General features: G+C 39.0%; 2 protein-coding genes across 5 annotated transcripts; one reads left to right on the top strand and one right to left on the bottom strand.

Annotated features, from left to right (window-relative positions):
• Positions 1-918: 918 nt before the first annotated feature.
• LOC115789781 (rhotekin-like) lies at positions 919-26,110 on the bottom strand. Of its 4 annotated transcripts, none has more exons than XM_030743290.1 (13): positions 25,996-26,110; positions 23,499-23,698; positions 22,928-22,974; positions 22,786-22,839; positions 22,440-22,557; positions 22,077-22,322; positions 21,890-21,984; positions 21,608-21,714; positions 21,396-21,524; positions 20,339-20,501; positions 17,447-17,545; positions 11,150-11,237; positions 919-1,157 (listed from the first exon to the last, which is right to left on the bottom strand). In XM_030743290.1, the coding sequence occupies exons 1-13, from the start codon at positions 26,011-26,013 to the stop codon at positions 932-934; spliced, it is 1,590 nt and encodes a 529-aa protein (XP_030599150.1). In that variant the 5' UTR covers positions 26,014-26,110; the 3' UTR covers positions 919-931. The 4 variants fall into 4 exon arrangements, with proteins under 4 accessions (XP_030599150.1, XP_030599152.1, XP_030599153.1 ...); XM_030743293.1 differs by lacking the exon at positions 919-1,157 and adding an exon at positions 6,774-8,372; XM_030743292.1 differs by lacking the exon at positions 17,447-17,545.
• Positions 2,130-6,471, top strand: arid6 (AT-rich interaction domain 6). Its single transcript, XM_030743289.1, has 6 exons — positions 2,130-2,299; positions 2,930-3,086; positions 3,671-3,723; positions 4,098-4,195; positions 4,281-4,437; positions 4,596-6,471. The coding sequence occupies exons 1-6, from the start codon at positions 2,288-2,290 to the stop codon at positions 5,913-5,915; spliced, it is 1,797 nt and encodes a 598-aa protein (XP_030599149.1). The 5' UTR covers positions 2,130-2,287; the 3' UTR covers positions 5,916-6,471.
• Positions 26,111-26,644: the final 534 nt, after the last annotated feature.

The raw sequence follows: 26,644 nt of genomic DNA on the forward strand, positions 1-26,644 counted from the left end.
ACAATTTGGCTAAAAGGTCCACGCCTTCTTTCCTAAACATCTCCAAAGCTCCACAGAAATGTCATCTAGACTAACCATCTTTCCACTCATCACCCTTTTTATAACTGCCCTTACTTCCACCTTACTATTCCTCTGCACTTCCTGATTCACTAACTGTCCTCCATCTATCCTCCTCTCTCATATTCTTTATTCATCAGTTCCTGAAACACCATACCTATCCAACCTCTCCTCATGACCTTTGTTTCCTTCTCCTACATGTCCACTGAAGTCGGCTCCAATCACTACTCTCTGCTCCCTGGGAACACTCTCTAACACTTCATCCAACTTAGACTACAATTCTTCTTTCTCATCTAACAGACATCCAACTTGTGAGGCATACACACTGACAACATTCAGCGTCACCTGTTCAATTTCTAGCTTCAAATTTGAAGCTTGATTTCACCTGCAATGCTCCTGGTGTCACGGAGGGGGCTGTGTGCTGGGAAGGGGTGGACCCAATTGCAGGACGCAAGAGACAGAACTGAACTTAAACTGCTTTATTTGCAGAATAACAGAAATGATATGAAAAAAAAAACCCATAAAACACAAAAAACCCAAAATCTCAACATAGGCAAAAAACACTCACGACGTCTGGGAGAAAGAAAAAACAAAAATACTAAACTGGAACACACACAGCTAAGAGGGGAACATGGAGGGCATCAATGACGACACTGCAAGAGCAGAGGAAAACTGAGGGCTTAAATACACACAAGGGGATTAGGGCAAGTGAAAACAATAGGGGACGACAGGTGAACCAAATGAACCTAATGACACAGGGGAAACAAAACTAAACACAAAGCACAGGGAACACGAGACTGTCAAAATAAAACTGGAAGTGACTCAAGGGAACAAAGACGCAGACCTGACACTGAACACTGGGAAACACAAGGAACTAGAAAATCAAACATAACCAAACCCCACAACAAAAGAAAAACCCCAGAACAGACAAATTAAAGCCAAACCAAAAACACACAGGGTCCAACGGACACCTGTCCTCATTTCCCTTCCACCTAATCAAATTTTTGGCAATCCATGTTTGATATTCTTCAGCAGACGGAATTCCTGATGGAACCCCCCTCGTTTCTCTGGGCTTGGGACCTGCACCTGGCGTATACTGGCTTGTGGTCCCATGGTGATTGGGTTGCATGAAAATAACAGGGAGGCAAAGAAATTTGTGCTCCACACACACAAAAAAAAAACAAAAAAAAAACAAAAAAAAAAACAGAGCAGTACAAAATTACAGACCATATATAAGTATATATATGAGGGTTGAAGCTTTTCCTTTTCTAAACTGGCCACTGTCAACACTAACAAGGTTCAGCCACAGGCTGAATAGATACACTACATACTGATGCCTTCTAAATAATCCTAACATATAAACTGACTATTAAAATTGCAATCACCAAAGTGGAGCACAGAGTTTTTTGGAAAGTCAAGGCAATTGTATGTTAATATGTATGAATTGTTATATAATTGCTTTAAAAAGGCCCCAAAAGGCATTAACACCAATTGTCAATAAGGGAAGACATATCACTTATAATGTAAACTTTGTATCAATATGAAAACATACTTTTTCATTCACTTCAAGTCAGCCCTTTTAACACTGTCAAGGGGAACTGACTTCCTTTTGGAGCCAGCCTCAATTGGCCACAGTAGGAAATGTTGCTTCTTGGAAAACTGCAAGCTTTAAAACAATGGGTATCACCCCACCACCACCACCATTTATGCATTTATACTTACACAACATCATAATATCACAATTAATCTAACAACAACACAATTAAAAACTTTGTTCTGCTGTTTTTTCAGTGTAAAATTCTTAGTAACTCTTGCTATTATGTAATTTGTCATATGGGAGATTGCAATTGATGTCCAATTGTGTAGACAGGCATAGACATTATAATAATATTATGGGCTTTAATCTCCACTGCTTTTATTGTTATTCTGCCAATATGTGAGGCGTTTTCCAGTACACCGTTTCTGGGCACATGCTGAAGAGCAAGTTGAGCTGGTTTGACGATAACAATCTCAGCAGGAAGACGTTAAAGTAAACACCGCCTCTGCTAGTTTCTCACACTGTTACACAGACTCTGGGGATAAGTGGATGACTGACACAGCATCAAACTAGCAACGGTGAATTTGGTTTGTTTAGAAGTCACTGGATAAATTACAAACCAGTCGAATAAAACTGCTTTTTTCTCCGGCCTAACAGGGCAATGAAATAATCGTACCCACCCTTGTTCTCTAAATGGAAACACAGGTGAGTAACAGTATTCCTGATGGAATCCTAAATATAATTGCTCTATACTTGCATTTACTTATGATCATTAATAAATCTTATTTCTTTTAAAATAGTACCATTCACCATTTAATTTTTCTCAGTCTCTGGTCACCATTGTTGTAGAGCTGTTTTGTGGTTGTCAATGCTCATTTTGGGGTAATCATGGAGAAAAAAGCACTGAAGCACTGTTTTAATTTTAAAGGATATTTTCACACACAATGTTAATTGAAATAGATATTCCATACGTAGTGTTTACTATTCATGACAGTATTATAATACGGCAGAAAGTGAAAGATGAAGGAATACACTGACGCCTCTTTTGAGTTGTATATCAACGGCATGCAGTCGGAGACAAGTGCAAAGATAATTAACATTTGATACATGATCAGAAACCTGGATATCAAGATGACGTGATCTTGTACAGTGAGGTATTGACTCCCAAGAGCCGCAGACAGAGGTGTTTGGTCGGTCAAGCAGAGCTGCGTATCACATTTCAAATTTTTGAGCTGTTAGTGGAAATCAGTGTTATTGTGTTGAAATAAATAGTAAATAAATTGTAGTTATGATGCAGAGCATAAAAATCTTTTCTTCTGTTCACTATGTTTTCAGGTACAAATGAAAATGGCACATAGTGAATTTCAAGAGGACAAACCCAAAGAAGCAGTGGAGGAAATCACGGAGGATCAATTCCTCAAAAACCTCTACCTTTTTATGAAGAAGAGAGATACACCCATAGAAAGGATCCCACATCTGGGCTTCAAACAAAGTAAATATTCATTCTTTTAGCACATTTGGCTACACAGTTTGAGAGTCTGTTAATGCACTAATATATAATGTGAAAAAAGATGTGTGAACACTTTATAATGTACAGTAATATGGTATTATAAATTTTAGAAAGTGTCTGCACAACATGTTTTGATAGTGAGCCTAAAAAAAAAAAATCACCGCTATCTGACAGGAGTAAAGAAACATGCCCAAAACTTGGGCAATTTACGTCATTAATGTGCACAGATCCAGAAATTTTGGTTTTAGTTTTAGTTAAAATCTGCTAGCAATCTAGAAGGTAAATGTTAATTAATTAGTTAATGGAACAAAAACGAATTTGCAACTGCCTAATTATTGCAGTAATCGAAGCCATTTTCTTTCAAATCGAATGCATGCTCTTTAATCCGTTTCATGCATGCTGAATATTCTCAGGAGTGTTAAAACAAACTGCAGCTGTAAGCTTGGGCTCAAAAACTGTGATAAATATTTATTATTTGAGCAAGTGATTGAAAATATATTTGTAATGAAATTTCTATTCCTAAATTCTCACAATTACATTTATTTGTATGTTTCATATTTTTTCAGTTGATTTATTTGTGATGTTCAAGACTGTCAATGACTTGGGTGGCTACCACCAGGTAATAATCTCATTATTATTATTATTATTATTATTATTATTATTATTATTATTATTATTATTACTATTATTATTATTGTTGTTGTTGTTGTTGTTGTTGTCATTGTCATAGTGGCAGTGTAGTATTTCTGATTATTAATTTTGCTAACAATAAAAATTATTGCTAGGATGTCAAAAATCACAGTAACATTAATATTACTTATATTTTCATAACTTTCAAAGTCAGATTTAAAAACAAAAGACATTATGGTTGATGATTCAGTAACAGGCAATCTCGGGATGTGCATTGCAAGCTTGGGATACGCACACTGTAGCCTGTGAGACATTTCACTCCACATAAGCAAACATTAATATGAATATTTTGTATTTCTCCAGGTGACTGCTCAGCAATTGTGGAAACAAGTTTACAATACACTTGGTGGAAACCCTCGAAGTACAAGTGCAGCCACCTGTACCCGCAGGCACTATGAGAAGTGAGCTCAAATTATGCCTGTCCATCCGTCTGCATGTGAATGTGCATTTTGTTATCTTCATCTGATCCATTTGTTATTTGTAAAGGTTGCTGCTGCCGTACGAATGCCATGTGAAAGGCATATCAATGAGGTCCGTGCTGCCTCATCATCAACCAAAGCCGTTCCACTTTACCGGCTGCAGTGAAATCGATGATGGCCAGAGACCACCCAAACGCAGGGTGATAGCTATACCAGGGCCCCAGGTTAGTATTGCTTTTCACTGAAACAACAAACACATGACAAACTTGATCAAGTGCTTTACCAGCAATTAACAGCAACCCTATGTGATATTTATCATACAGCAATGAGAGTGGAATTACTTTCTTATCAAACACTGACGAACACTTTGTGTTTCCAACAGAACCCTCATAACCTCCAGGTAGACCAACACAGGAGTCTCTTCCCTCTGCCTCTCCACTACCCTCCCTACTACCAACCAAGCCAGACAGCTCTGCCCCCCTACATCCCTATTCCCCCCTCAGTGTTGCCAACACAATTCCCCCCTCCTCCCAAGCCCCAATTCCCTTACACTCCAACTTGTCTAAACTCAGCAGTCGGGGTAAGGGAGCCATTAAAGCACTTGCGTTACCTGGCAGAGCAGTACAAGACCTCATCTGGATTGGCTGAGCCCCTGAACCTCAGCATTAAAGCTTCAGCCCAGGAGACCAGCATCAACCCTGTCTCATCATTCTCCCCACCCAACCCGAAGTTTCTGAACAAACCATCCACACTATACACCCATCATCGTGCCGGGGTCCTGACAAAGGAAGGACGTGAGACACAAGACAGTGAGTCAAGTGAAGGAGTCACACCCTCTCCATTAACCATAGAAGTACAGGAGGCACACGTCATTGATGACAACGTGGTGACACCATCAAGCAGCCCCGTATATGACTCTGCTCTGCCGCTGGGAACAGCTAATGATCCTGCTGCAATGGCACAAAAACCCAGCTCTCCGAAAATAGACCTTACAGCTGAGTCAAAAGAAGAAGCAGAGGAGAGACCAGAAGAGATGGGGCTCAACCTTAGTCAAATACTGCCCAGGCTTCCACAAGAGAAGGATGGCAAGATGGAAATTGAGATACCCCTGTCAATGTTTCATAAATTGCTCAAGATGTGTCAGTCCTCAGCAATGATACATGAAAGTAAGGCTCCTCTTCCCACTCAGGAGCAACACTCTGAACGAAGGAAATGGCCCAACACAGACACTTTTCCCACCAACCCGACATTTCACATGAATCCCCATCACCAGAATTCAGCTCTAAGTCTGAGAAATGTGCCAAACCCCACTCAGATGAACAGCAGTCACAACAATAAAAGCCAAAATTATTTGACGAGCGCCAAGCCTTTGCCTTCAGCTGATGTTCTGAAAAATGCAGCCAGCCAGGACATCTTGTCATATGATCAGCAGGATATTAATAAGTTATACAAGTCATCAGATTCCTGGTATGCCCACGAGAGTGCGACCCAGTCTTCCCCCTTTGAGGTGGAAAGCGACTCTAGCCCACCCAGGGAGCAAGAGTTTGCTTCTAAATTCTACAACGACATCCAGGGAGGGAAGCAGAAGACGGAGCTGGGGTCTTCATCTGTGCTCATGCTCAATTCCAGCTCCAGTTCTCTGTTACAGCTCACCACCGAAGAAGTCATGAAGCTAAAGAAAATCATATCCAGCTCATCGTAGAGACCAGTTAAGCCAATAACACAAACATACCAACACCACATTAAAGCTGACTCGTGCTCATGTACATACTGTATCATATTACAGCTCTATGTTTTGTTTATACTTCAGATTCATTACCGATTAATTTGCGAGTGTCAGGTGAACGAAACAAAACGGAATACAAGGAATCACGCAAATAATTAAGCATCTTGATTTAAAGAGAATCTGCACTGTTTTTCATGTATTCTGTGCTGAAATATTGTTTGCATGATACATTTAATACTTCAGTCTTGTGCAAATCTTTCAAAATACACATGAAGTAGAACTTGTTTATTTGTTAATAGAGTGATCCTGTTGCCAGACTTTTATACCAGTTATGCTGTGAAATTAATCTGTATATATAATAAATTCTTTTTATCAACCTTTTGCATTTTGAGACTTTGTAATGTATCTGGAAGATGTGTTAATGTGTAACAGGCGTACTTGCATTGCCTCACATTTATTTTACTAAATGTCTGGTAAACACCGTTTTGTTCTTTCTGTTTGTGAAATAATTCTTTAAATCATCTTATTTGACCTTTTTTTTTTTAAAGCATTAAGCTATTTCTGAACTGTCATATTCAAATTCTAGATTTGCTTGTTTCTATTCTTATCAACATTTTACAGTTGAAAAACAGGTCGATAATCATTTGAGTAAAGAGAAGATGCGTCAGTCATCCTTTAAAAATCTGGGGGGGGGGGGGGGGGGGGGGGTTATTAGTCATGCTGGAATATTACACAAGTAGCCTGCTGTCAGGTTAATTTTATTTGTGTAGTCAACAACATTTAACAACAACATTTAAATAGAACCAAACACTCCCGTGAATTTAGATGCTGATTTATTGTATGCAAACTGCCAATTAAAATCACAAAAGAACAACGACATTAATATGGTTCCATTTTTTTTTTCTCATTTGAACAATGCTTTAAACCATTGACAGTTGGAACAATACTGACTAAGCCATTGGGTTCAAAGTTGATCCTCCTGTTTCCTGGGTTTGTTTTTGATCACCTCTTTATCACTTTTAACTTTGTGATATTTCAAAAATCTTGAAAAGGACGCATGTTTGGGAGACATGCAGCATGTTTAGACAGGAATTTCATCTGCCACTGCACAGTGAAGTATTGCTTAACCAGTGCCCTCTGCATGGGTGGTTAAACTTAAAATTATTATGTAACAACATATAAATGTTTTCTTCTGGTACATTAAAATCTGTTGACAGGAGCACATGCACCACCCCAGGAAGCAATTACTAATTGTGTGCTACACATGATCTATTTAAAAAGGAGAATGCAGACAGGCATTGTACTCTGCATCCTCAAATGCGCACACGTATAACATACAATTTTTTTTAACATCAATTAAAATAACGAAACTTAAAAATGCCAAGCTACCACTAAACTAAGTGATCTGAAAAGTTCTGCACTTCATCTGTGAAGCTTATCGCTGGCTACAAAAAGCACCTGGCTGAGGTGCAACTTGCTAAGGGACGTTTAACCAAATATCTGCGTGGGTGTACTGTACGTTTGACCTTGTGTGGATTAAAGAAAACCCCAAATCATTTCAAACTTGTTCATCCAGGTCTCATGAAGAAGACCAATGTCTGATCTTTTTTATGAGAACAGAGTTTGTTGCATCCTTGGTATATCCAGACAGATCAGTCTTTACATTTTTACATGTACGCTGGAACAGTAAGGCACTCTTGCTCCACGGGATGGTATCTGGAAGTGCAGAGTTTTATAGGTTTCTAAGAGGTGTGGCCACAACAAGAATACCATCAATGATTCTATCTGTAGACAATACAAGGAGTGCTGTCAATTTACAGTAAGAAGCTTTTCCTCCTTGAGTAATTGGAGTGAGTCACTCAGCAGAAATGTGCCAGACTGCTTCTGTTTTTTCAGTATACTGCTACAGTTGATGGTTAGCACAACTGAAAGTATTTGTTGCTATATAACAATAAAAACAGCACAAAATATTAAATACCTCAATTCAGGTTGACCAGATTTAGGTGGCACTTGGACATGTTGCCGCATTTGAGACTCACATTTAGCAAGATGTTATTTTATCCTAGCAGGTGGCTGCAGTAGCTAAAGATAAGGGGTGAGGGTAAATGAAACAACCTTAGAGCTTACTTTCTAAACAGAATCTCATTATATGCTCAAAATTGTATTTGTTAGTTGCTAGTTAATCCTATTGCTACTTATATAGTCTTTAATTTAACAGAAGTTCTACTCTACTAATTTGTAGTTTTTTGTGGTTGGCTGGTTCATTCAGGAGTAGGAGGAACAGTAGACTAATTCTGGTGAACCTACAAATCATGAAAGACCACCATGTATCATGTCCTTCTCCAACTCCTTGACCAGGCAAGGTAACCAGAAACAGGCAGCTTAGGAGTGTTTCACCCTTTCCCAGTATAGCCTTGGCAGGGTCATCAATAACTGTAAAAAAAAAAAAAAAGAAAAGGAGGGACAAAAAGTAATAAAAGAAAATTTAGTATAAGGTATTAAAAAAAATTAACAGTCATCAAATAAACCTCATCTGTAGTGTTTCGTGAAATATGAGTATAAGGCTGATAAACTGACATGGAAAAGGTATCACACCCTCTTGGCGGTCGAAGTTATTTTAACAAATGTTTGTCAAAACCACAACTCCAACTGTGAGTTTCATATCTGGTGATCTGTTGGTATGAGGATATAGTCGCTGTACTTACAAGAATTAGAGAACGTTATTAGCAAGATCATTGTGACAAGGATGTCACTTTGTTTAGTGTTATTCCCGTTTTCCTTTTTTTTAATTATTGTTTGCTGTCAAGAAATCTTCCATACAGTTGACTGATTAATCAGCTTTGCAACTTCAGGAAATCTCTGAAATTACAAACGTCCTGCCTCAGAGTGATGCATTCATTTAATCTAGATGGGATTACTGTAATTACTATCGGGCTGTCCTAAAAGCTCCCTGAAAAGCCTTCAGTTGATCTAAAATGCTGCAGCTACAGTACTGACGGGGACTAGAAAGAGAGAGCATATTTCTCTTCATTGGCTCCCTGTTAAATCTAGAATTGAATGTAAAATCTTTCTTCTGTTGTCTGATGGTTTTTTCTGTATTATTGTAGTGTTTTGACTGTTTGTTGTGAATTGGTGCTATATAAATAAAAATTAATTGAACTGAATTTCATCAAGTTACACTTGCGAAATGTATTACTGGCAATTTAATAATTAATTTTAAAATACCTGAAGCCCTAATTTATTTATTCATTTTTTAATTTAATGCATTTTTAGCTCAGATGTTTTAAAGAAAAAAGTCAAGCTATTGTCACAGCCTTGGCGTTGGTGTCTGTTCCATAAAAACTTTAACACTGGCCATAACTCAAGAAGGATGTGACCTAGGATGTTCACATTCACACCATACATGCATGTACTAAAATCCCAGACTCTGCAACCTTGATCTTGTGGGTCAGAGGTCGAGTTTTCTGAAAATCTTGTGAATGCGATAACTCAAATGACCTCACCTAGGATGTTCAACTTCATACCACAGATGCATCTCCTAGATATTTCAAACCACTCTGACTCTCAGCAACTTTGACCTGAAGGTCAACTTCCACAAAACCTTTAACTCTGGCCATAACTCAAGAACGATGTGACCTAGCACATTCAAATTCACACATCAGAGTCATCTGTTCTCAGGTGAGTTAAACTCTCTGTGCCTGTGACCTCAAGCTAAGGGTCAGAGGTCAAGCGTTCTGAAAACCTTGTGAACGAGAAAGCTCCAGAACAATCTCACCTAAGATGTTCAAATTCACACCACAGGTACATACAATTCAAGCTACACCCAACAAACCACACACTTCTTCACTGACTTTACAATAACAACACTTTGACCCACCCCTCCCCCTTTCACCCGTTACGAACCCAGAACAGCCAAACGTTGGCACCAGCTCAGCAGTGCTCTTGTTGAGATCTGAGATTAGCCGTACTCTCTCTGCCAAGCATCAACCTTTCGATACAAAGCTGGAAAAACCCTGATAGTTTTATATACATAACTACTTTCTCACACACAGCCATGCACATGTTGCATGCTGGGTATCGGTCTGATGCGTTAGTGGAATTCTGTCAAAAGAACCATTATAAACTGATGAAACCACAAAGTATTTCAAGTTAAACAAAGCCGGCAGTGTGAATTCCAGTCTAGTCATATTTTTTGGCTGTTACCTCACACATATCCAGTATCAAACTCTGTTGTAAAACCTGTTCTCTGAGACATTTTTGACCTCTCTCTGGCTTCTCTCTGTACACAAATCATCACACCCTGAACAGAATGTGTCGCTTTTAACAACGAGGTGTATTAAATGCATCCTTTATCTTGTAACTTTTGTTTGCTTACCACCGGTGACACAGTCTACATCATATGAAAGGGCTCTTACATGTTCGACTTCAAGAGGTATTCGTCTTGTTTAAGTGTGACCTGTATATCTGTGTCTCCTGTTAATTTGTCACTGCTGACCTCAGTGAGTGCATGAAAGAGACAATTGTGAACTACTGTATGAATCTGGCTTTGTACGTGCTTTTGCACAGGATAAAGAACAAATAGGCTTAATGTGTAACTTTTGACTGACAGCTGTAGCCACGGTGAAAAATTACTCTTTAAATTCTAAGGTTTTATGTATCAAGACATTTAAAAACTGATCATCAATAAGAGTGACTGCTGCCAGCAGGTCTGGAGCATTCAGGGTTGTGTTTACATGATGCCAAAGAAGAAAGACCTCAACAATCATCTTAAAGAAGCAATTGTTGCTGTTCATCAGTCTGGGGAAATCGAGGCCTGTAGACTCTACAGGCCTCAGATTTTGTGTTAAATGTTAAAGTTCGTTCAAACAAGCATGGTTCACTTGGAAATGTTGCCAGGAGAAAGTTTCTTCATTCTAAAAGAACATGGCAGCACTACTTAGCTTTGTTTCATCTGAACAAACCACAAAACTTGTGGACAGATGAGACCACAGAGGAGATGTTTGGCCATACCACACAGCGCCATGTTTGATGAAAACCAAACCCAGTATATAAGCACAAACACCAACTGTAAAGCACAGTGGTGGTCCCTATTCATTCATCTATTCATTAGCTAAAGCTTGGCTGAAACTGGGTGATAAAACAGGACAAAGATCCCAAGCAACATCAGCATATCCATAACAACATGATTGTAAACAAAAAAGAAAATCTACCTCTCCTTGTAGTAAGTAGAGAGCAAAGTTTGGACATCAGTAGATAAATCTGGAACCACAGTGTGCTTTCTGGGGGACGAGGGTGTTGCTTAAAAAAAAAAAAATAGAAATGGAACAGAAGAAACAATCATTCACAGTTTGCAACTCCAGAGTGATTATCTTAAACATTTCCATTCCTCGCTGGAATCATTTCAAACTGTTAAGCAGTTGACTATGAGGAACAAAGAGACACGTTTTTCCACCACAGCACAATTTTGTCTTTTTTCTTTTTTTTTCTTATTTTTACAGCCATTTTCTTTCCATGTGGCCTATTTATTTACAGGAATGTGGTTTCTAAAAGAACATTTTGTTATTCAAACACACCCACATTTTAGGTGCTTCTTATTTTGCGTGTCTTGTTCAGCCTGACTGACGTGCTTGTCGGCAGGTTAGGATATAATGCAGCTATTCACGTCAACAGTGTCTGTTTTGTTGTCTGGTGTGATTGTTCCATATTATTTGTCTTTTAAATCCTGCTATTTACTGAAACCTATTTGTCAAGGTGTCACTCCGGCTTTATGCAGCTGAAGAATGTCTGAATTCCTATTATGGAGGGAATGCAGATATAGACAATAATTGTTCTCTGGTGCCTAGTCTACAGCACATTTTCCTTCTATTCAAGGGAAGTAGTGTTTCCCTTGTAATTTCACATGATCTGTAAAATCCCTTAAATTATTAGGCACACTTATTAAGCTTACACGAGCTGTATAGTTATAGGCAGTCATGTGATCCAGCTACTCATGTGTCCGTGTATAAAAAAAATTAACTTACACTCTATTGCCAAAAGTATTGGCCTTCACACATATACAGTGGTATGCAAAGGTTTGAGCACCCTTGATAATTTTCATGATATTCCTTTATAAATCATTGGTTGTTCGATCATCAATGTCAGTTAAATATATCATATAGCAGACAGACACAGTGATATTTGAGAAGTGAAATGAAGTTTACAGGATTTACAGAAAGTGTGCAATAATTATTTAAACAAAATTAGGCAGGCGCATAAGTTTGGGCACCCTTGTCATTTTATTGATTTGAACACCTTTAACACTAATTACTGGAACACAAAATTTGTTTTGTAAGCTCATTGACCCTTGACCTACATACACAGGTGAATCCAGTGACGTGCAGTCAGGGGAGGCAGGTGAGGCACGGCCTCACCTGTCATCGTGGAAATATAAAATTAAAAAATAAATTAAATGGTTATATTCATTCAGTGATTTGTATTTTAAAGTTCTTTTCCATTTAACTACACCATTTTTAGATTAGTTTTTTTCAAAATCGTTGAATTTTCGCATTTGCCGGTCAAATACTAAGAGACGAACGGTGAGGCACCAGCCCGGCGAGCCGCACCACGGATTGCGCAATCCGTGGTGCGGCTCAGTATAGTCATTGCCAATGACTACTAACTGTGCTGGCATGCTATGCAGTGAGACCGGATTACTTTCCCTTTGCATGTGGCTATTAAAATGTTCTAACACTTTTACTATATGAACTAAATTTCTATATTTTAGCTGGTGTATATAATGCACAGTTTTTTTTTTTGTTTTTTTCATTAACAACTGTATGTGTGTGTAATGCATTCTTGTGTTGAGCGATCATGAAACTGCTGCGAAGAGACACTAGGTGAGGCACGCAGTTCTCGTGCCTCATGGTAGGGGGCGCTGGTGATCCCAGGGACTCTACGACTCCTCGGCGGCAAGCTACCATAAACAGTTAGCAAGGCCAGTTAGTTTTTCCTGTTGCTTGGCCTTATGTTCAACATGGAAGATTACATAACTCAACTGAAAGAATTTTCTAAACTGGACTTTCAATCGAAGCAGAAGATAATAATTAAAGGAAGACCAACACCGGAGCTAAAAGGTTTGCTTCAGACTATGTTAATGTTAAACAAAACAACTGTTGCCAATCAAATGGTGAATAAGCTATATGTTTGTAAATCTGATGTGATGACGTCAGTGCCTCACCAGTCACGACCCTCACCGCACGTCACTGGGTGAATCCAATTATGAGAAAGGGTTAAGGTGGCCAACTGCAAGTGTTTCTCCTCTTTGCATCTTCTCTGAAGAGTGGCAACATGGGAGCCTCAAAACAACTCTCAAATGACCTGAAAACAAAGATTGTTTAACATCATGGTTTGGGGGAAGAATCCAAAAAGCTCTCTCAGAGATTTCAGCTGTCAGTTTCCACTGTGAGGAACATAGTGAGGAAATGGAAGACCACAGGCACAGTTCTAGTTAAGGCCCGAAGAAGCCTTTTCTGCGCACACGCCACAAACAGAGTCGCTTGAGGTACGCTAAAGCACATTTGGACAAATCAGCTTCATTTTGCAATAAGGTGCTGTGGACTGATGAAACTAAAATGTAGTTATTTGGACATAACAAGGGGCGGTATGCATGGCGGAAAAAGAACACAGCATTCCAAGAGAAACACTTGCTACCCACAGTAAAATTTGGTGGCAGTTCCATCATGCTGTCAGGCTGTGGGGCCAGTGCAGGTACTGGGAATCTTATTAAACATTAAAGGGTCACATGGATTCCAGTCAGTATCAGCAGATTCTTGAGAACAATGTTCAAGAATCAGTGAGTTGAAGTTGAAGTTGCTCCGGACCTGGATACTTCAACAGGACAACAACCCTAAACACTGCTGAAAATCTACTAATGGCCATCTCAGTGTGATTTAAAGTGGGCTGTCCATGCTCGGAAACCATCAAACCTGACTGAACTGGAGATGTTTTGTAAAGAAGAATGGTCCAAAATACCTTCAACCAGAATCCAGACTCTCATTGGAAGCTACAGGAAGCATTTAGAGGCTGTTATTTCTGCAAAAGGAGGATCTACTAAATATTGATGTCATTTTTCTGTTGGGGTGCCGAAACTTATGCACCTGCCTAATTTTGTGTAAATAATTAATGTACACTTTCTGTAAATCATATGAACTTCATTTCACTGTGTTCCTCTGCTATATGATATATTTAACTGAAATTGCTGATGCGAACAACCAATGATTTATAAAGGAAAATTATGAAAATCATCGGGGTGCCCAAACTTTTGCACACCACTGTATGAACTTGAGTGGCATCCCATTCTTAATCCATAGGGTTTAATATAATGTCGGCCCACCCTTTGTAGCATTAACAGCTTCAACTCTTCTGGGAAGGCTTTCCACAAGGTTTAGGAGTGTTTATGGGAATTTCTGACCATTCTTCCAGAAGCTCACAGTCTCCACTTGAATTCATCCCGAAAGTTTGTTCTGTCAGGTTGAGGTCAGGACTCTGTGCAAGTTCTTACATACCAAACTCGTTCATCCATGTCTTTATGGTCCATGGTCCTTGCTCTGTGCACTGGTGCACAGTCATTTTGGAGCAGTCAGACCAGTACCGTTCTCCTGGCAACTGCCAAATCCAGTCTTGTCCATCAGATTGCCAGACAGAGAAGCATGATTCTTCACTCCAGAAAACATGTCTCCACTGCTCTAAAGTCCAGTGGCAGCGTCCTTTACACCATCGGCATCTGATCCGTTGCATTGCACTTGGTGATGTAAGGCTTGGTGCAGTTGCTCTGCTATGGAAACCCATTCCATGAAGCTCTTGACGCACTGTTCTTGAGCTAATCAGAAGGTCACATGAAGTTCGGAGGTCCGTAGTGATTGACTCTGCAGAAATCGATGACCTCTGTACCTCAGCATCCCCTGATCCCACTCTGTGATGACTTTGTGGCTGAGTTGCTGTTGTTCCCAGTCGCTTCCACTTTGTTATAACACCACTAACAGTTGATGTGGAATATTTAGTAGTGAGGAAATTTCACAACTGTACTTTTTGCACAGGTGGCATCCTATCACAGCACCACGCTGGAATTCACTGAGCTCCTGAAAGCAACCCATTCTTTCACAAATATTTGCAGAAGCAGTCTGCATGCCTTTACACACTTGTGGCCATTAAAGTGATTGGAACACATGAATTCAATGATTTGGATGAGTGAGTAAATATAGTGTGGTCTCACAGTCTGTAAAGTGAAGCCAAAGCAAAAGTCCCTTAAACCGGCATTCTTTCCAATTACCAGCAGAGGGTGACTCCTCTGGATGCAAAATGTAGTGTGATTATATAGATTTCTACATGTAAATGATGCTTTTCTTACTTGATTTATAACCTAATAACAATTTCTATGGTCTCAATTGCTACCTTCAAGTCTTAATAAAGCCTGATCACTTTGTAAAGTATCTTTTAGAGTGAAAGCGATGATAAAGCAGGGTATGATCTATCAAGTGGCGACACCAATTGACAAGTCATAGTGTTGTCATGTGTCAGTGGCATCTGGCTTGGGTTGAGCTACTGAGGTCATTTACATGCTCTACACAAAATAGCAAAGAAGCAAAGTTACGACTAGCAAAGAGTAGAATGAATCCTAAATTCTTGCTAGTCTCACCAAAAGCAACAAAGCTAGCAACATAAGAGCCAAATATTTATCTTGCAAGTTAGCAACAAGCCAAACATTGATAAGGAACCGTGGATAATGGAATTATATATCAGGTGTGGGTCATTCCATTTCAGTTCAGCGGGTTAAACCTCACCCCCACAGATTTTGATGAAATTTGTTATATAGATATACTAATTTTTTAATATACGCTCAATCGGAGCAAAGGTTCCTGAGATATCACCATTTCTTTTCTTTTCTTTTTGCTTTTTTACAGTAAAGGGCTTGACTTCTGAAATTAAAATGACCATAACTCAGCAACCCATGGGCTGATTTTCAAAAGTAACATATCTTTGGAAATGATTTTACATAAGTAATCCAAATCTATCTGACATTTATTTGCTCTTCTGAGAATATTTAGGCATGATGACCTTTTGTCCTACATTTTGACCTTGAAATTGGAACAAATGACATTGCAATAAAAATTTTTAGCTTTCAAGCTATTTGAAATTGAAGTTCCAACCAGGAGATACTGTAGTTTCTTGTGGAAGATAATGTCAGATGTCTTTGCTAAATCAAATCTTGGTCTGAGTTCAGTTTCACAGAAATCAACCTCATCTTGTTTAACATGAAGGAATTTAGCCAAGACAATAAAGGGAACACTTCAGTACCATCGTTTTGTCCCTGTCTCCCTCACAACTATGCAAGCATACAAACTCAGCAACCAGATGAATAATCCAGATTTAGTAGCAATGAATGCTGTGATGATTTATGTGTACCCTTAGGTGTTCATGCATAGAGCTTTGTCTGTTGTATCTATCATAAGAGAGTGACGGAATGACTCGTGTACACAAATGTTATAATAAATGCTTATGGAGCTCAGTATCTGAAGGATGCTCAACAACATGACAGCACACCACACTGGTTTCAAACATGTACACAGAGCCGGCCTGAGGCATAGGCAACATATGCGGCTGCATATGCCACATTTGTCGCCCACATTTGTCATGAAACTTTTTTGGTTTGTTTTAGTTTTTTACAAATGCCAATTTCCTAAAAGAAAGAAGAGACTATTCTAACTGTCCAGATTTGCACACTTCTAACAACACTAATTTAATGAGTAGGCTACACTCTAATATTTCTGTCTCAGACTGATGCTAAAAAGCTAATTCATGCATTTATTGCTTCTAGGCTGGAATATTGTAATTTGTTATTATCAAGCTGTCCTAAAAGCTCCCTGAAAAGCCTTCAGCTGATCCAAAATGCTGCAGCTAGAGTACTGACAGGCACTAGAAAGAGAGAGCATATTTCTCACATATTGGCTTCTCTTCATTGGTTTATAGTACCATATCATCTGAATAGAGCACTTCGCTCTCAGACTGCTGGCTTACTTGTGGTTCCTCGGATACTTAAGAGTAGAAAGGGAGGCAGAGCCTTCAGCTTTCAGGCCCCTCTTCTGTGGAACCAGCTCCCAGCTTGGGTTCAGGAGACAGACACCCTCTCTATTTTTAAGATTAGGATAACTGTTGGGTTTTCTCTGTAATTATTGTAAGGTCTTTACCTTACAGTATAAAGTGCCTTGAGGCGACTGTTTGTTGTGAGTTGGCGCTGTATAAATAAAATGGAATTGAATTGAAAAGGCTGAAACAGTAATACATCCTAAAAAAAAAATTAATAATCAACTTTAACCCTCCAGCATTAATAACGATTAAGTTCAGGGGACAATGAAGTGGTCTGAAGGGGGCCCCCAAATCAAATCTTGCTTAGGGCCCCGTCAAGGCTTGGGCCGGCTCTGCGTGTACATATACCATATCATGGTACAGTCACTCTGCTTATGTTGCTCTACCTATTTCATGGTATAGAGATCCTTGCTTCACTGTGGCTGATCTCCTGGAGCTCGGCATTTCTATCCTCATGAGGTTATCACAACACTGTTTCCAATGGCCTGTGAAAAATATCAATACAGGTATTCAATTATAAATGAATGACAACAATTCAGTCAGAATTTAAGAACAATTATCACGTCAAATTATGTTGACATTAGCTGGCAAGCTTACTGTACAGCATTTCATCACGTGGGTCTGTCTGTTAATGTAAAGAGCAGGTGTTTTGCCACATATCAGTACTTTTAGCTAAAGCACACATGAACTTCAAATTGAAATTCTGAAACCTTAATAATGTGTTTGACAATAAGCGTTTCAATAAAGACTGATATTGCCGGTAAACCAGCTTCAGTCTACATTAATTCCAGTGAAAGGCACTCACATCTGATGGCACAACCTTGATTTACCTGCTGGACGAGAGGCAGCGAAGACTCAAACTACACACACACACACACACACACACACACACACACTCAGAACTAGAGGGCATACTGCCACATGAATAGATACAGAGGCAGTTTTTTCATGATGGTGTTGCAATCTAATTTGTCCCAAAAGGTTGTGTGCGCATGCGCTGTAGCTGATTAGAATGAAATCTAAACTGCAATTTAATTACATGTGCCTTATTACTCCTTATCACTGCAGATTATTAGAAATAGCAGCCACATAACTTCACGTGTCTGTACATTCTGCATTTTAGAAAGACCACTGCGCTGCTAAAATTGCAGTAAATTCAGAGTGCTGTGCCATTGCACCTTTTTTTTTCTTTTTTCTTTTTTTTGGTATATTGCAGATTACACTGAGGGCCCCTGCGTACTTTCTTTGAAAAGCAAAATGAAATTTTAAGATAAATAAACTCTGACAAACAAAGGTACCCTTATTCACACAGAGGAGTGGCACAATGACACATTCACCTATTCACAATATCGCTACAACAACACATTCTACAAATGCTCCATTATTAAAAGTAGATTCCACTCAAGTAATTAACAATAATAGGCCTAAGGTATGCAGAATCTATTTTTGTTTAGAGACACACATTGGTGCAGAGACAATGTAGCCTTCCCACACAGGCTGAAGTGGAACTCCTACTTTATGAGTTGTGTGTGTTTTTTTTTTTTTTTGTTTTGTTTTGTTTTTCTAATGCAGGTCAGAGTAATAGCATTCTGCTTCTGTAACATTATGGGAAGACACAAGGATTAGTTAATCCTTGGTTAATCTGTGAACAAAGTCGCATGGACACCTTTAGTGACTTTCATGGTCACTTTCACGGTTGTGTCAAGATGATCTGTGCCAGATGAAACTGCTGACCCTTCCTCTGTGCCGCCCCCTTGGGAAATAATGGAGGAGGCGAAAGTACCTTTATTAAATAGATATTCATCACTCCAGTGGGTCTCAAAGAGTTTTCTTTTCATCAGTTTACTGCAACACAAACATGTGACAAATGCATGCTAGCTGGTTTAACTTCCTATAACTTCGCCTGCAGTTGGAATGATATATTGATGAAGGAGATAATCCTTACATTTGTCACTTTGTATAATAAATATATTATTACATTTTATTCATGGTCACTCGATAAAAAACAAACCAACCCACACTGATTTCAGTTTGACATGAGAGACATATCCTTTCTCTAGCATTCTGTACAAAGGATGGCATGCAGGTTAATCTGATCACACGGATGGCATTAAAGAATGTCGTCTGGCAGGTATCAGCATGTGTGCAAAATACACAGACAGAGCTACATGTAAATGTGCCCTCTAACCGTTTGTAGAGACCGAGTCTGATTCAAGTTCAGTTTGTTTGTCTGGCTCTATTGTACTACAAATACAGGTTCGATGGTAACTCTGCTCATCTTTATGTTTTAGTCACATTCACATGAAGAAATATCCAGATGCAGCATACTGATTGCGGGTCTTCCTGCCTACTGCATAGCACTAGTGAAAACTAAGCACAAAATAAACTGCATATTTGCAGCATGTAATTGCACCCACTGATACGGCAAATCTTGTAGAGTTTTTTTTTTTTGGGGGGGGGGGTGTTTGTTTGTTTGTTCAAAAGCAACCTGTGTATTAGTTAACCACCAGCTTAGTGTCACCGGTGTCTCGTTTCCTTTACACCAGGTGTAGTTTTTGCTTGCACAAAGTCATAATGATACTAAAGAAAGGGACAACTTTAGAAAGAGCTGAGTGTGGGCACTGATTTACTTATGAAACCTCATCAAAAACAAGATTGGGCATCTTCAAGTAATAATCCAACATTTTGGCTTGTGAAGAACTCGATATGAAGACTGACAGCATTCCCTGGTCTCAGGGCTGCACACGAAACTGCAGCTAACCACAAACTATCTTATCTATGCAGACTGAAAACAGGGATAAACAGCTACTGTGGCTCCGCCCAAAGAGAACAAAATTAAACTGATTCCATAACATCACTTTTTCCCTAACATCCAACAATTCATAGTTACAGCTTAGCAACATATAGATGCTAAGGGGTTGATTGTGACGCAAGTTATTCTCACCTACTTCTCCAAAAAGTTTCATTAAAACAATCCTGCAAATACAATATCATACTTTGAGAATTATGCAAGCTTCACAGAAGTGTGAACTCTCTTTGTTTAACAGCTGTTCACATTCATTCATTTTGTTCTGTGCACACCCTGTTCTTGTGTAAACATACTCATAATTTTGTTGAGAGAAAAACAGGACACACAAAACTTCCATGTAATGCCTTTCTCGCTAACTTAAAACCTGGCCTCATTCTGCCAAAATGTAGTGTTAGACGTCAGTGCTTGTTCAGCTGAGATAATAAAAATTTTAAAAATATATTTAAAAAAAAAATCATTCAGGCCTCACTCATGTTATAGACATGCTGACAGAGGGCCATCCTCCAGCGCTGCGTGTCTTCCGGTGTGTGTGTGGTGAGCACATAAGTTACATCCTCCCCTTGACGTTCTGTATTGATATATATATTCTGGCAATGGGCAGGATCGCTCTCCGGCATACAGATAAGGGTATCCTGAGAGGAAAAAAAACAAACATATGGGATTATTTAACTATTAAGAATGAATTTTTTTTTTTTTTATCATGCACAGCAAAGTGCAAAAGAAGTGTTTCCCTGGACATATCCAAAAAGCTATTGCAGGTACCCATGAATACCTTTGTATTACCGAAAATGGTTTTATTACAGGTGAGAAATGACTCACTCATCACAGCATGAAAAACCTGAATAGTCACTGTTAACCAACAGATAACCAACAGAAAGAAATGGCATTATATGATACTTATCACCTGCCAAAACTACCAAATATCTCTGCACATACCCACAACATGAAGTCACCATTTAAACGAATGTTAAAACTGAGTTTGATGGAAGCGTTCTCAAATATGAGGCTCCCTGAAAAAAAAAAAAAAAAAAAAAAAAGAAAATCTTGAAACTAAAATCTGACACTTTTATTGATGCTCAGGTATTTGCTGCTCTAGTTTTTTTAAGTGTCTGTGTCTTATGAGTCTCTCCTTGCACAAATGCAAATTCTGATACTCCAACTTCTATTTTAAAAGTGCTCGTGATTGCAGTGATGGTACCTGTTTAAGCAGGTAAAGTTATCTTTAAATTATGCCTATTTGTGATGTTTATTGGATTTTTTTAAGTTTGTTTTTTTAAGTAAATAAGAGGGGCTCCAAGGAGACTTTGTCTTTTTATCTTTGAATTAAATAACTATCAGAATATGACAAAAAGGAACCTGTTGGAAACTTTGACATATTCCGGTCTTCAGATGCCGGCGCACTCGACACTGTTCCTCTCCACTTAATAATTCATCAGTGCACTCTAGTGGCCTTGACATGTAATTATAATCAGCACTGACAAAATGCATTTTCTTTATTCATCAGACTTTGCTTGTTTAGGACCAACCTTTCTGATTGGAATTACAAGCATCGGATTGTCCTCAGACGCCAGGTCTTCTTGACTTTGATAACAGAGAAGAGTTTGCCTCTTGAGGACGCCATAGACACTTTCTGAATAATTAAAGTCCTCTTCAAGCTGAGCAAGAGCAGTGAGTAAAGTCAGAATGTGAACAATAATGATAAATAACAGTTTTGGACAATATATGAAAATTTTGTCACCTTGACTTTGATTTGGCCACTTATCACTGGCTGAATCATGCACAGAGGCTGAGCAACTAAGCGACAGCACATACTTCCATACAAGGGCAGCCAGAATGGACTATCCTCTGACAAACAACAAAAAAAGGATTAAGGATTAAAAAAAGGAGTTATTATTTATTTAAGGAGGAGAGGAGAGGAGAGGAGAGGAGAGGAGAGGAGAGGAGAGGAGAGGAGAGGAGAGGAGAGGAGAGGAGAGGAGAGGAGAGGAGAGGAGAGGAGAGGAGAGGAGAGGAAATTCACCTGTTGCTGAAAGTGACAAATCATGTGTCTTGAAACCTTCCCGGACGTGTTCAATTCTCAGAGTTGTGTGAGCCAAAAGGTTGTACTTAGGGCCCCTTCAGACAGAAAGAACATGGCACAATCAGTCTTGTTTTTATTCCAAGAAAACAAAAAAACACAAACTGTGTCCCCGTATTGTCACGCTCACAGTGTCAGCAGGTCGGGTGATAATGGTGGTGGCACACTTCCAGGTCTTGCATCTCCTCCGCTGGAAATGGATGCGCAAACAGCTGCGGACTCAAATGCGGCACGGATCTTTTTCCCAGAGGAGCATCCCAAAGAGCCCCCCAGACGGCTCACTCTCCAGGATCCTATCGCCCCCGGGGAAAAATCTTCGACCACGCAACTGCTGTACAGCTCAACACGAAGCTGAAACCCTGGACTTACCTCGCTGCTGCTCACACACAAAGAAAATGCATTTACTTTTGTTTTTACTAAAGCACACAAATGTCCTTTAAAGTGAAAATGCAGAGACTCAGCCTTTAACATTTCAGAAAATGACCTGACTTACAATATGACAGTGTCTTCAAAACAGATGTCAGTTAACGTCCTGTCTACCATCACCAGGTCAGTGTCATGGATCTGTGTGCCGCACTGAATCAGGCAGAACACAGCACAGCGATGCAGCTCTGAAGGCAAGGAGAACAGGACCGGCAAATTAATGTGTGAAGACTATTTTAGGTATTTGGAGTGTGCATGTGTGTGTGTGTGTGTGTGTGTGTGGCAGTATTTAGGGATTTAGTGCAAATACCAAACCAAAAAAATGCATCAGAGGCTTTCAAACTCTCTTAATAAAGTGACTGTTGTTTTCTGTTGGTTTCTTTTTTGTTTGTTTTTTTCCCCACATTTTGACTTACCTCCTTTGTTTTTGAAGTACTCTGAGTCTTTCCACATGAGAGGGATTCGCAGGTCTACAGAGTGCACATTATGGAGTTAGAAACGTAAAGCACCTAGTTTCAGTACTTTCAGAAATCTTTTGAAAAATATTTTAACGCTCACCCGAAAGTGCTACTTTCCCTGTACATGGCACCAGATCTTCAGATGCCCTGCAGTAAAATATGTAGATCATTTAATAATCATCTGCACATTGACAGCACAGAACAGTGCATCAATAAATAACAGCAGCACAAGTGCAAACCAGAGCAACAGCACAAACTTCAACCTCACAAAGCAAAACCTCAGGGAAAATGAATAAAATCTGTTAGAAAAAGCAATAACACTCTGAAATCTATGTGATCATGGGTGGTAACCATAACTCTGACCCTATGTTTTGGAGAAAGGCAATACAGACTGCTTTTGGGGACTTTTTTCTTTTTTTTTTATGTGTGCCACTCTTTTTTCTCTGGGTGAGCAATTTAATAAAACAAAAACAATCAGGGTTAGAGGTTGGGTTTGGGGTCATCACTGATGACAGCTTAAGAGCGTATCTGACCTCTAACTGCTAGCAGGCAGCATGAATTTCTGCAAAAAACATGATTTGTTTCTGCTCTATGATACAAGTCTATATCATTCATTCACATTCTCCTTCTAGGCCCCTCTATATGCAGTATATCATTGCACTACAGCTGACCTGCGTCCCACACTCTGCAGGATTTGCACTTTCCTCATCCTCTGTAGTTGGCTGAGCAAGGCCAGAATGCGGGCATTGCAGGTTAGAAGGCTCTTGGAGGCCTCCAGGGCCTGCTCCCTCTGGGAGCAAGCTGCCAGTAGCTTACAGGTTCCTTCACGCATCCGTACCTCCCTCTCAATGTGCTGAAGCACCTCCTCATCCTGTTAGAGATTTGTGTAAAAGAGAAAGAACATACTTCCAAATAAACAATATTCAACATAATATGAATGATTCTGAGAAACTGAGATAAAACCAGTGATGCTTAGATTTTTATTTTATTTTTTATTTTTTTTTATACCCCTAGCTGGTGGAGTGATTAAATTATTCGATTTAAAAGCAGATTTTAAATGTACAAAGACAACATGACAAATGTGGAAAATTCACCTCTCTGTGAAAGCATGGGCAAATAGTTCAACAATTTCAGATCAGAGCTTGTAAACACAAACCTTTAAAGAATTTGGGGATTTGCGTGGAATTAAAGACAATCCCCCAAAATCCCTGTTTTCAAACTACAAGGCCAACAAACAACAGTTAGAGGCTGCAATATTCAGAACTGTGTAAGGGTCTGCGCAGCGTAGTGTAGATCACCAAAAAGATTTGTCAGTACACACAATTGGTCTCTGCATATATACGCCAAACAAGAATATATATCTTTAATATTTGGCATGTTGTTGTTCTGTTTTCAGTCAGATTTAGAGTTAAAATGACTGACAAAGCATTCCATTATTATTTATCTACATTTTATGTCGTTTTAGAACTATGAGTTGTCAGGAGCTTGTGTACAGTGTCGAAGCTTTTGTGCTATTATTAGCTCAGTAACCTGGCTGTAATTTTGCTGCCTTTAATTACCAGCTGTTACATAAGAGCTCAGAGCGCGCACGAAGTGACAGCTGTTAAAGTTGGTGCATCCCTTTAATCTGTGGATGTAGTTCAGGTGTCAGATACCTAAGAGTAAACTACCAAGGTTCTTGTCATGTTAAGTATTTTGGGGGGAAGTATAAGTATAAATAAGTGTATTTCAAGTGCAAAGTCCATATACAGAAGACGGAATTCCTCTAAGGAATTCTTTATGCACCATCAACTTAGAAGCAAGTTTCCTAATGAGCTTTTCTCTACTTCAGGGTGCTGTTTGTTTATTATTCAATTCCATGGCCATTATAATGTAAAGATTTCGAGCTTTTTTATTTTTGTTTTGTTACAGGATGACAATATTTGTTACTTCACAATAAATGTTGCTCGAAAGTAATACTGTTAACATCGTCCAAATGAAAATAAAATGACTGTGAGCAGTAAAATGACCTGCCTGTTTTATAAAGAACTCTCAGTCACACGCTTGTGAGGTCATTAACAAGTCATCCATTTTTGGTGAAGTACAGCTTTAGGGATCAGAGGACTGTTGCATAATTCAGTCACGTTTTCTGAGCCTAATCCTTGTAATTCACTGTGGAATGAATTACAAATAATTAAAAAATCTGTAGTTTTAGTTATTTTTTTCCAGATTTGGAAAAATGTTTTAGTAAATTAATTTGTCTTATATATACAGTACAGTGCAAAGGTCTTAAGCCACCTCTCATTTCTTTATATTCTGCTAGGAAAATAGGAAATAGGTGCAGTGATTTATTGAAACGTGCAAACATAAATGGAAATACATTATAAACGGCAAAAACAGAGGCTGTGCAATTCTAATGAGCTTGAATGTCAGTATTTGGTGTGACCGCCTTTATTCTTCAGCACAGCCTGAACTCTCTGAGGCAGCTTTCCTCGATTTTCTTTTAGCAGTCTTCAGGAATAGTTCTCCAGGCTTCTTGAAGGACATTCAAAGCTCTTCTTTGGATGCTGGCTGCCTTTTTGTTCTATTCTCTATCAAAATGATCACACACTGCTTCAATGATATTGAGGTCCAGACTCTGAGGAGGCCAATCTATGACTGATAGTGTTCCACTGTGTGTTTTTCTGCCCACTTATATTTTACAGCATTGGCAGCGTGTTTGGGGATCATTTGTCATACTGAAAAATGAACCTGTCACCAATCACACGCTTTCCAGATGGTACCGCGTGATGGATCAAAATCTGACAGCACTTTTCTGCATTCATAATTCCATCAATTATGACAAGATCGCCAACATCACTGACTGAAATGCAGCCTCCACTGTGAAAATGTCGCCAATGTCCAAAGAAAAACTTTGAAAGACCTTCAGAAAGCCTGGAGAACTGTCGCTCAAGACCGCTTTAAAAAATTACAACAAAGTCTGGCTCCTTGGAAGCAAAATCTAAAGAAAGGAAAGATTTTCGCACAGTAATATTCTTTTGTCCTCAGAGAACTGATTAATTACAAAATTATTAATTTGGGTTATATTTTAGATCTAGACTTGGTGTAAACAAGACATCATAAAACATTATGTATGAAATTACTATTCATATTAATCTGATCAATCAATGCTAATCACCTTTTACTAACCTGTGTGTTGTCATTCATCTTCCTTCTGTTTAGGACCTCAGAGGTCTGTTCCACTCTCTGCTCAGTCACGAAGTACACTGAGTGAACTGGATAATCTCACAGCTGAATGGAACAGTGTTAAGAGTGGACCTGCAGACAGAGCAGTTAGTTACTCAACAGAGAGATCAAAACAGTCTTAAGCCTCTCTACAAGAGGCTGCAGCACGAGGGATTAAAGTCTCAAACGTTCTAGACTTTCATTCCACCAGCTCCAGCATAAATACCATCAATGCCTAAATATAGCATAAGTCACACACACATCAAGTATAAGATGAATATCTTGGCTTAGAACAACAATACAGTTTAGGATAATTATGTTAATTGCTGAAAAAATGCTGAGTTCACTTTCAGCTGCATGAAACATACAGTTTTTTAGACTCTCATTAGAAATCAGTACCATAGAGGAAAATTCACAAACTACTTCAGAATCTCACTTTATATATAAGTAAACTGGAATTTACCCCCATATACTACAATATATATTTAAAAAAAAAAAAAAAAGATTGCAATATTATGTGGTGTAGTTCATGGTCCCTTTATTATGGCTTAGAGTCGTTCAGCTATGGTGCAAACTTAGGGCACAACGTGGGATCTATCAGAGGCGTAAAAAT

Source organism: Archocentrus centrarchus, chromosome 12, assembly GCF_007364275.1.
Source record: "Archocentrus centrarchus isolate MPI-CPG fArcCen1 chromosome 12, fArcCen1, whole genome shotgun sequence".
Classification (NCBI taxonomy): domain Eukaryota; kingdom Metazoa; phylum Chordata; class Actinopteri; order Cichliformes; family Cichlidae; genus Archocentrus; species Archocentrus centrarchus.

Excerpts from the sequence above, each read along its gene's own strand:
- arid6 (XM_030743289.1), top strand. Across the intron at positions 3,087-3,670 it reads ACATCTGGGCTTCAAACAAA|TTGATTTATTTGTGATGTTC; the intron begins GTAAATATTCAT and ends ATATTTTTTCAG. Across the intron at positions 3,724-4,097 it reads ACTTGGGTGGCTACCACCAG|GTGACTGCTCAGCAATTGTG; the intron begins GTAATAATCTCA and ends GTATTTCTCCAG.
- LOC115789781 (XM_030743290.1), bottom strand. Across the intron at positions 22,323-22,439 it reads TTTGAAGACACTGTCATATT|CAGCGAGGTAAGTCCAGGGT; the intron begins GTAAGTCAGGTC and ends GTGTGTGAGCAG. Across the intron at positions 21,985-22,076 it reads TCACCCGACCTGCTGACACT|GGGCCCTAAGTACAACCTTT; the intron begins GTGAGCGTGACA and ends TTCTGTCTGAAG.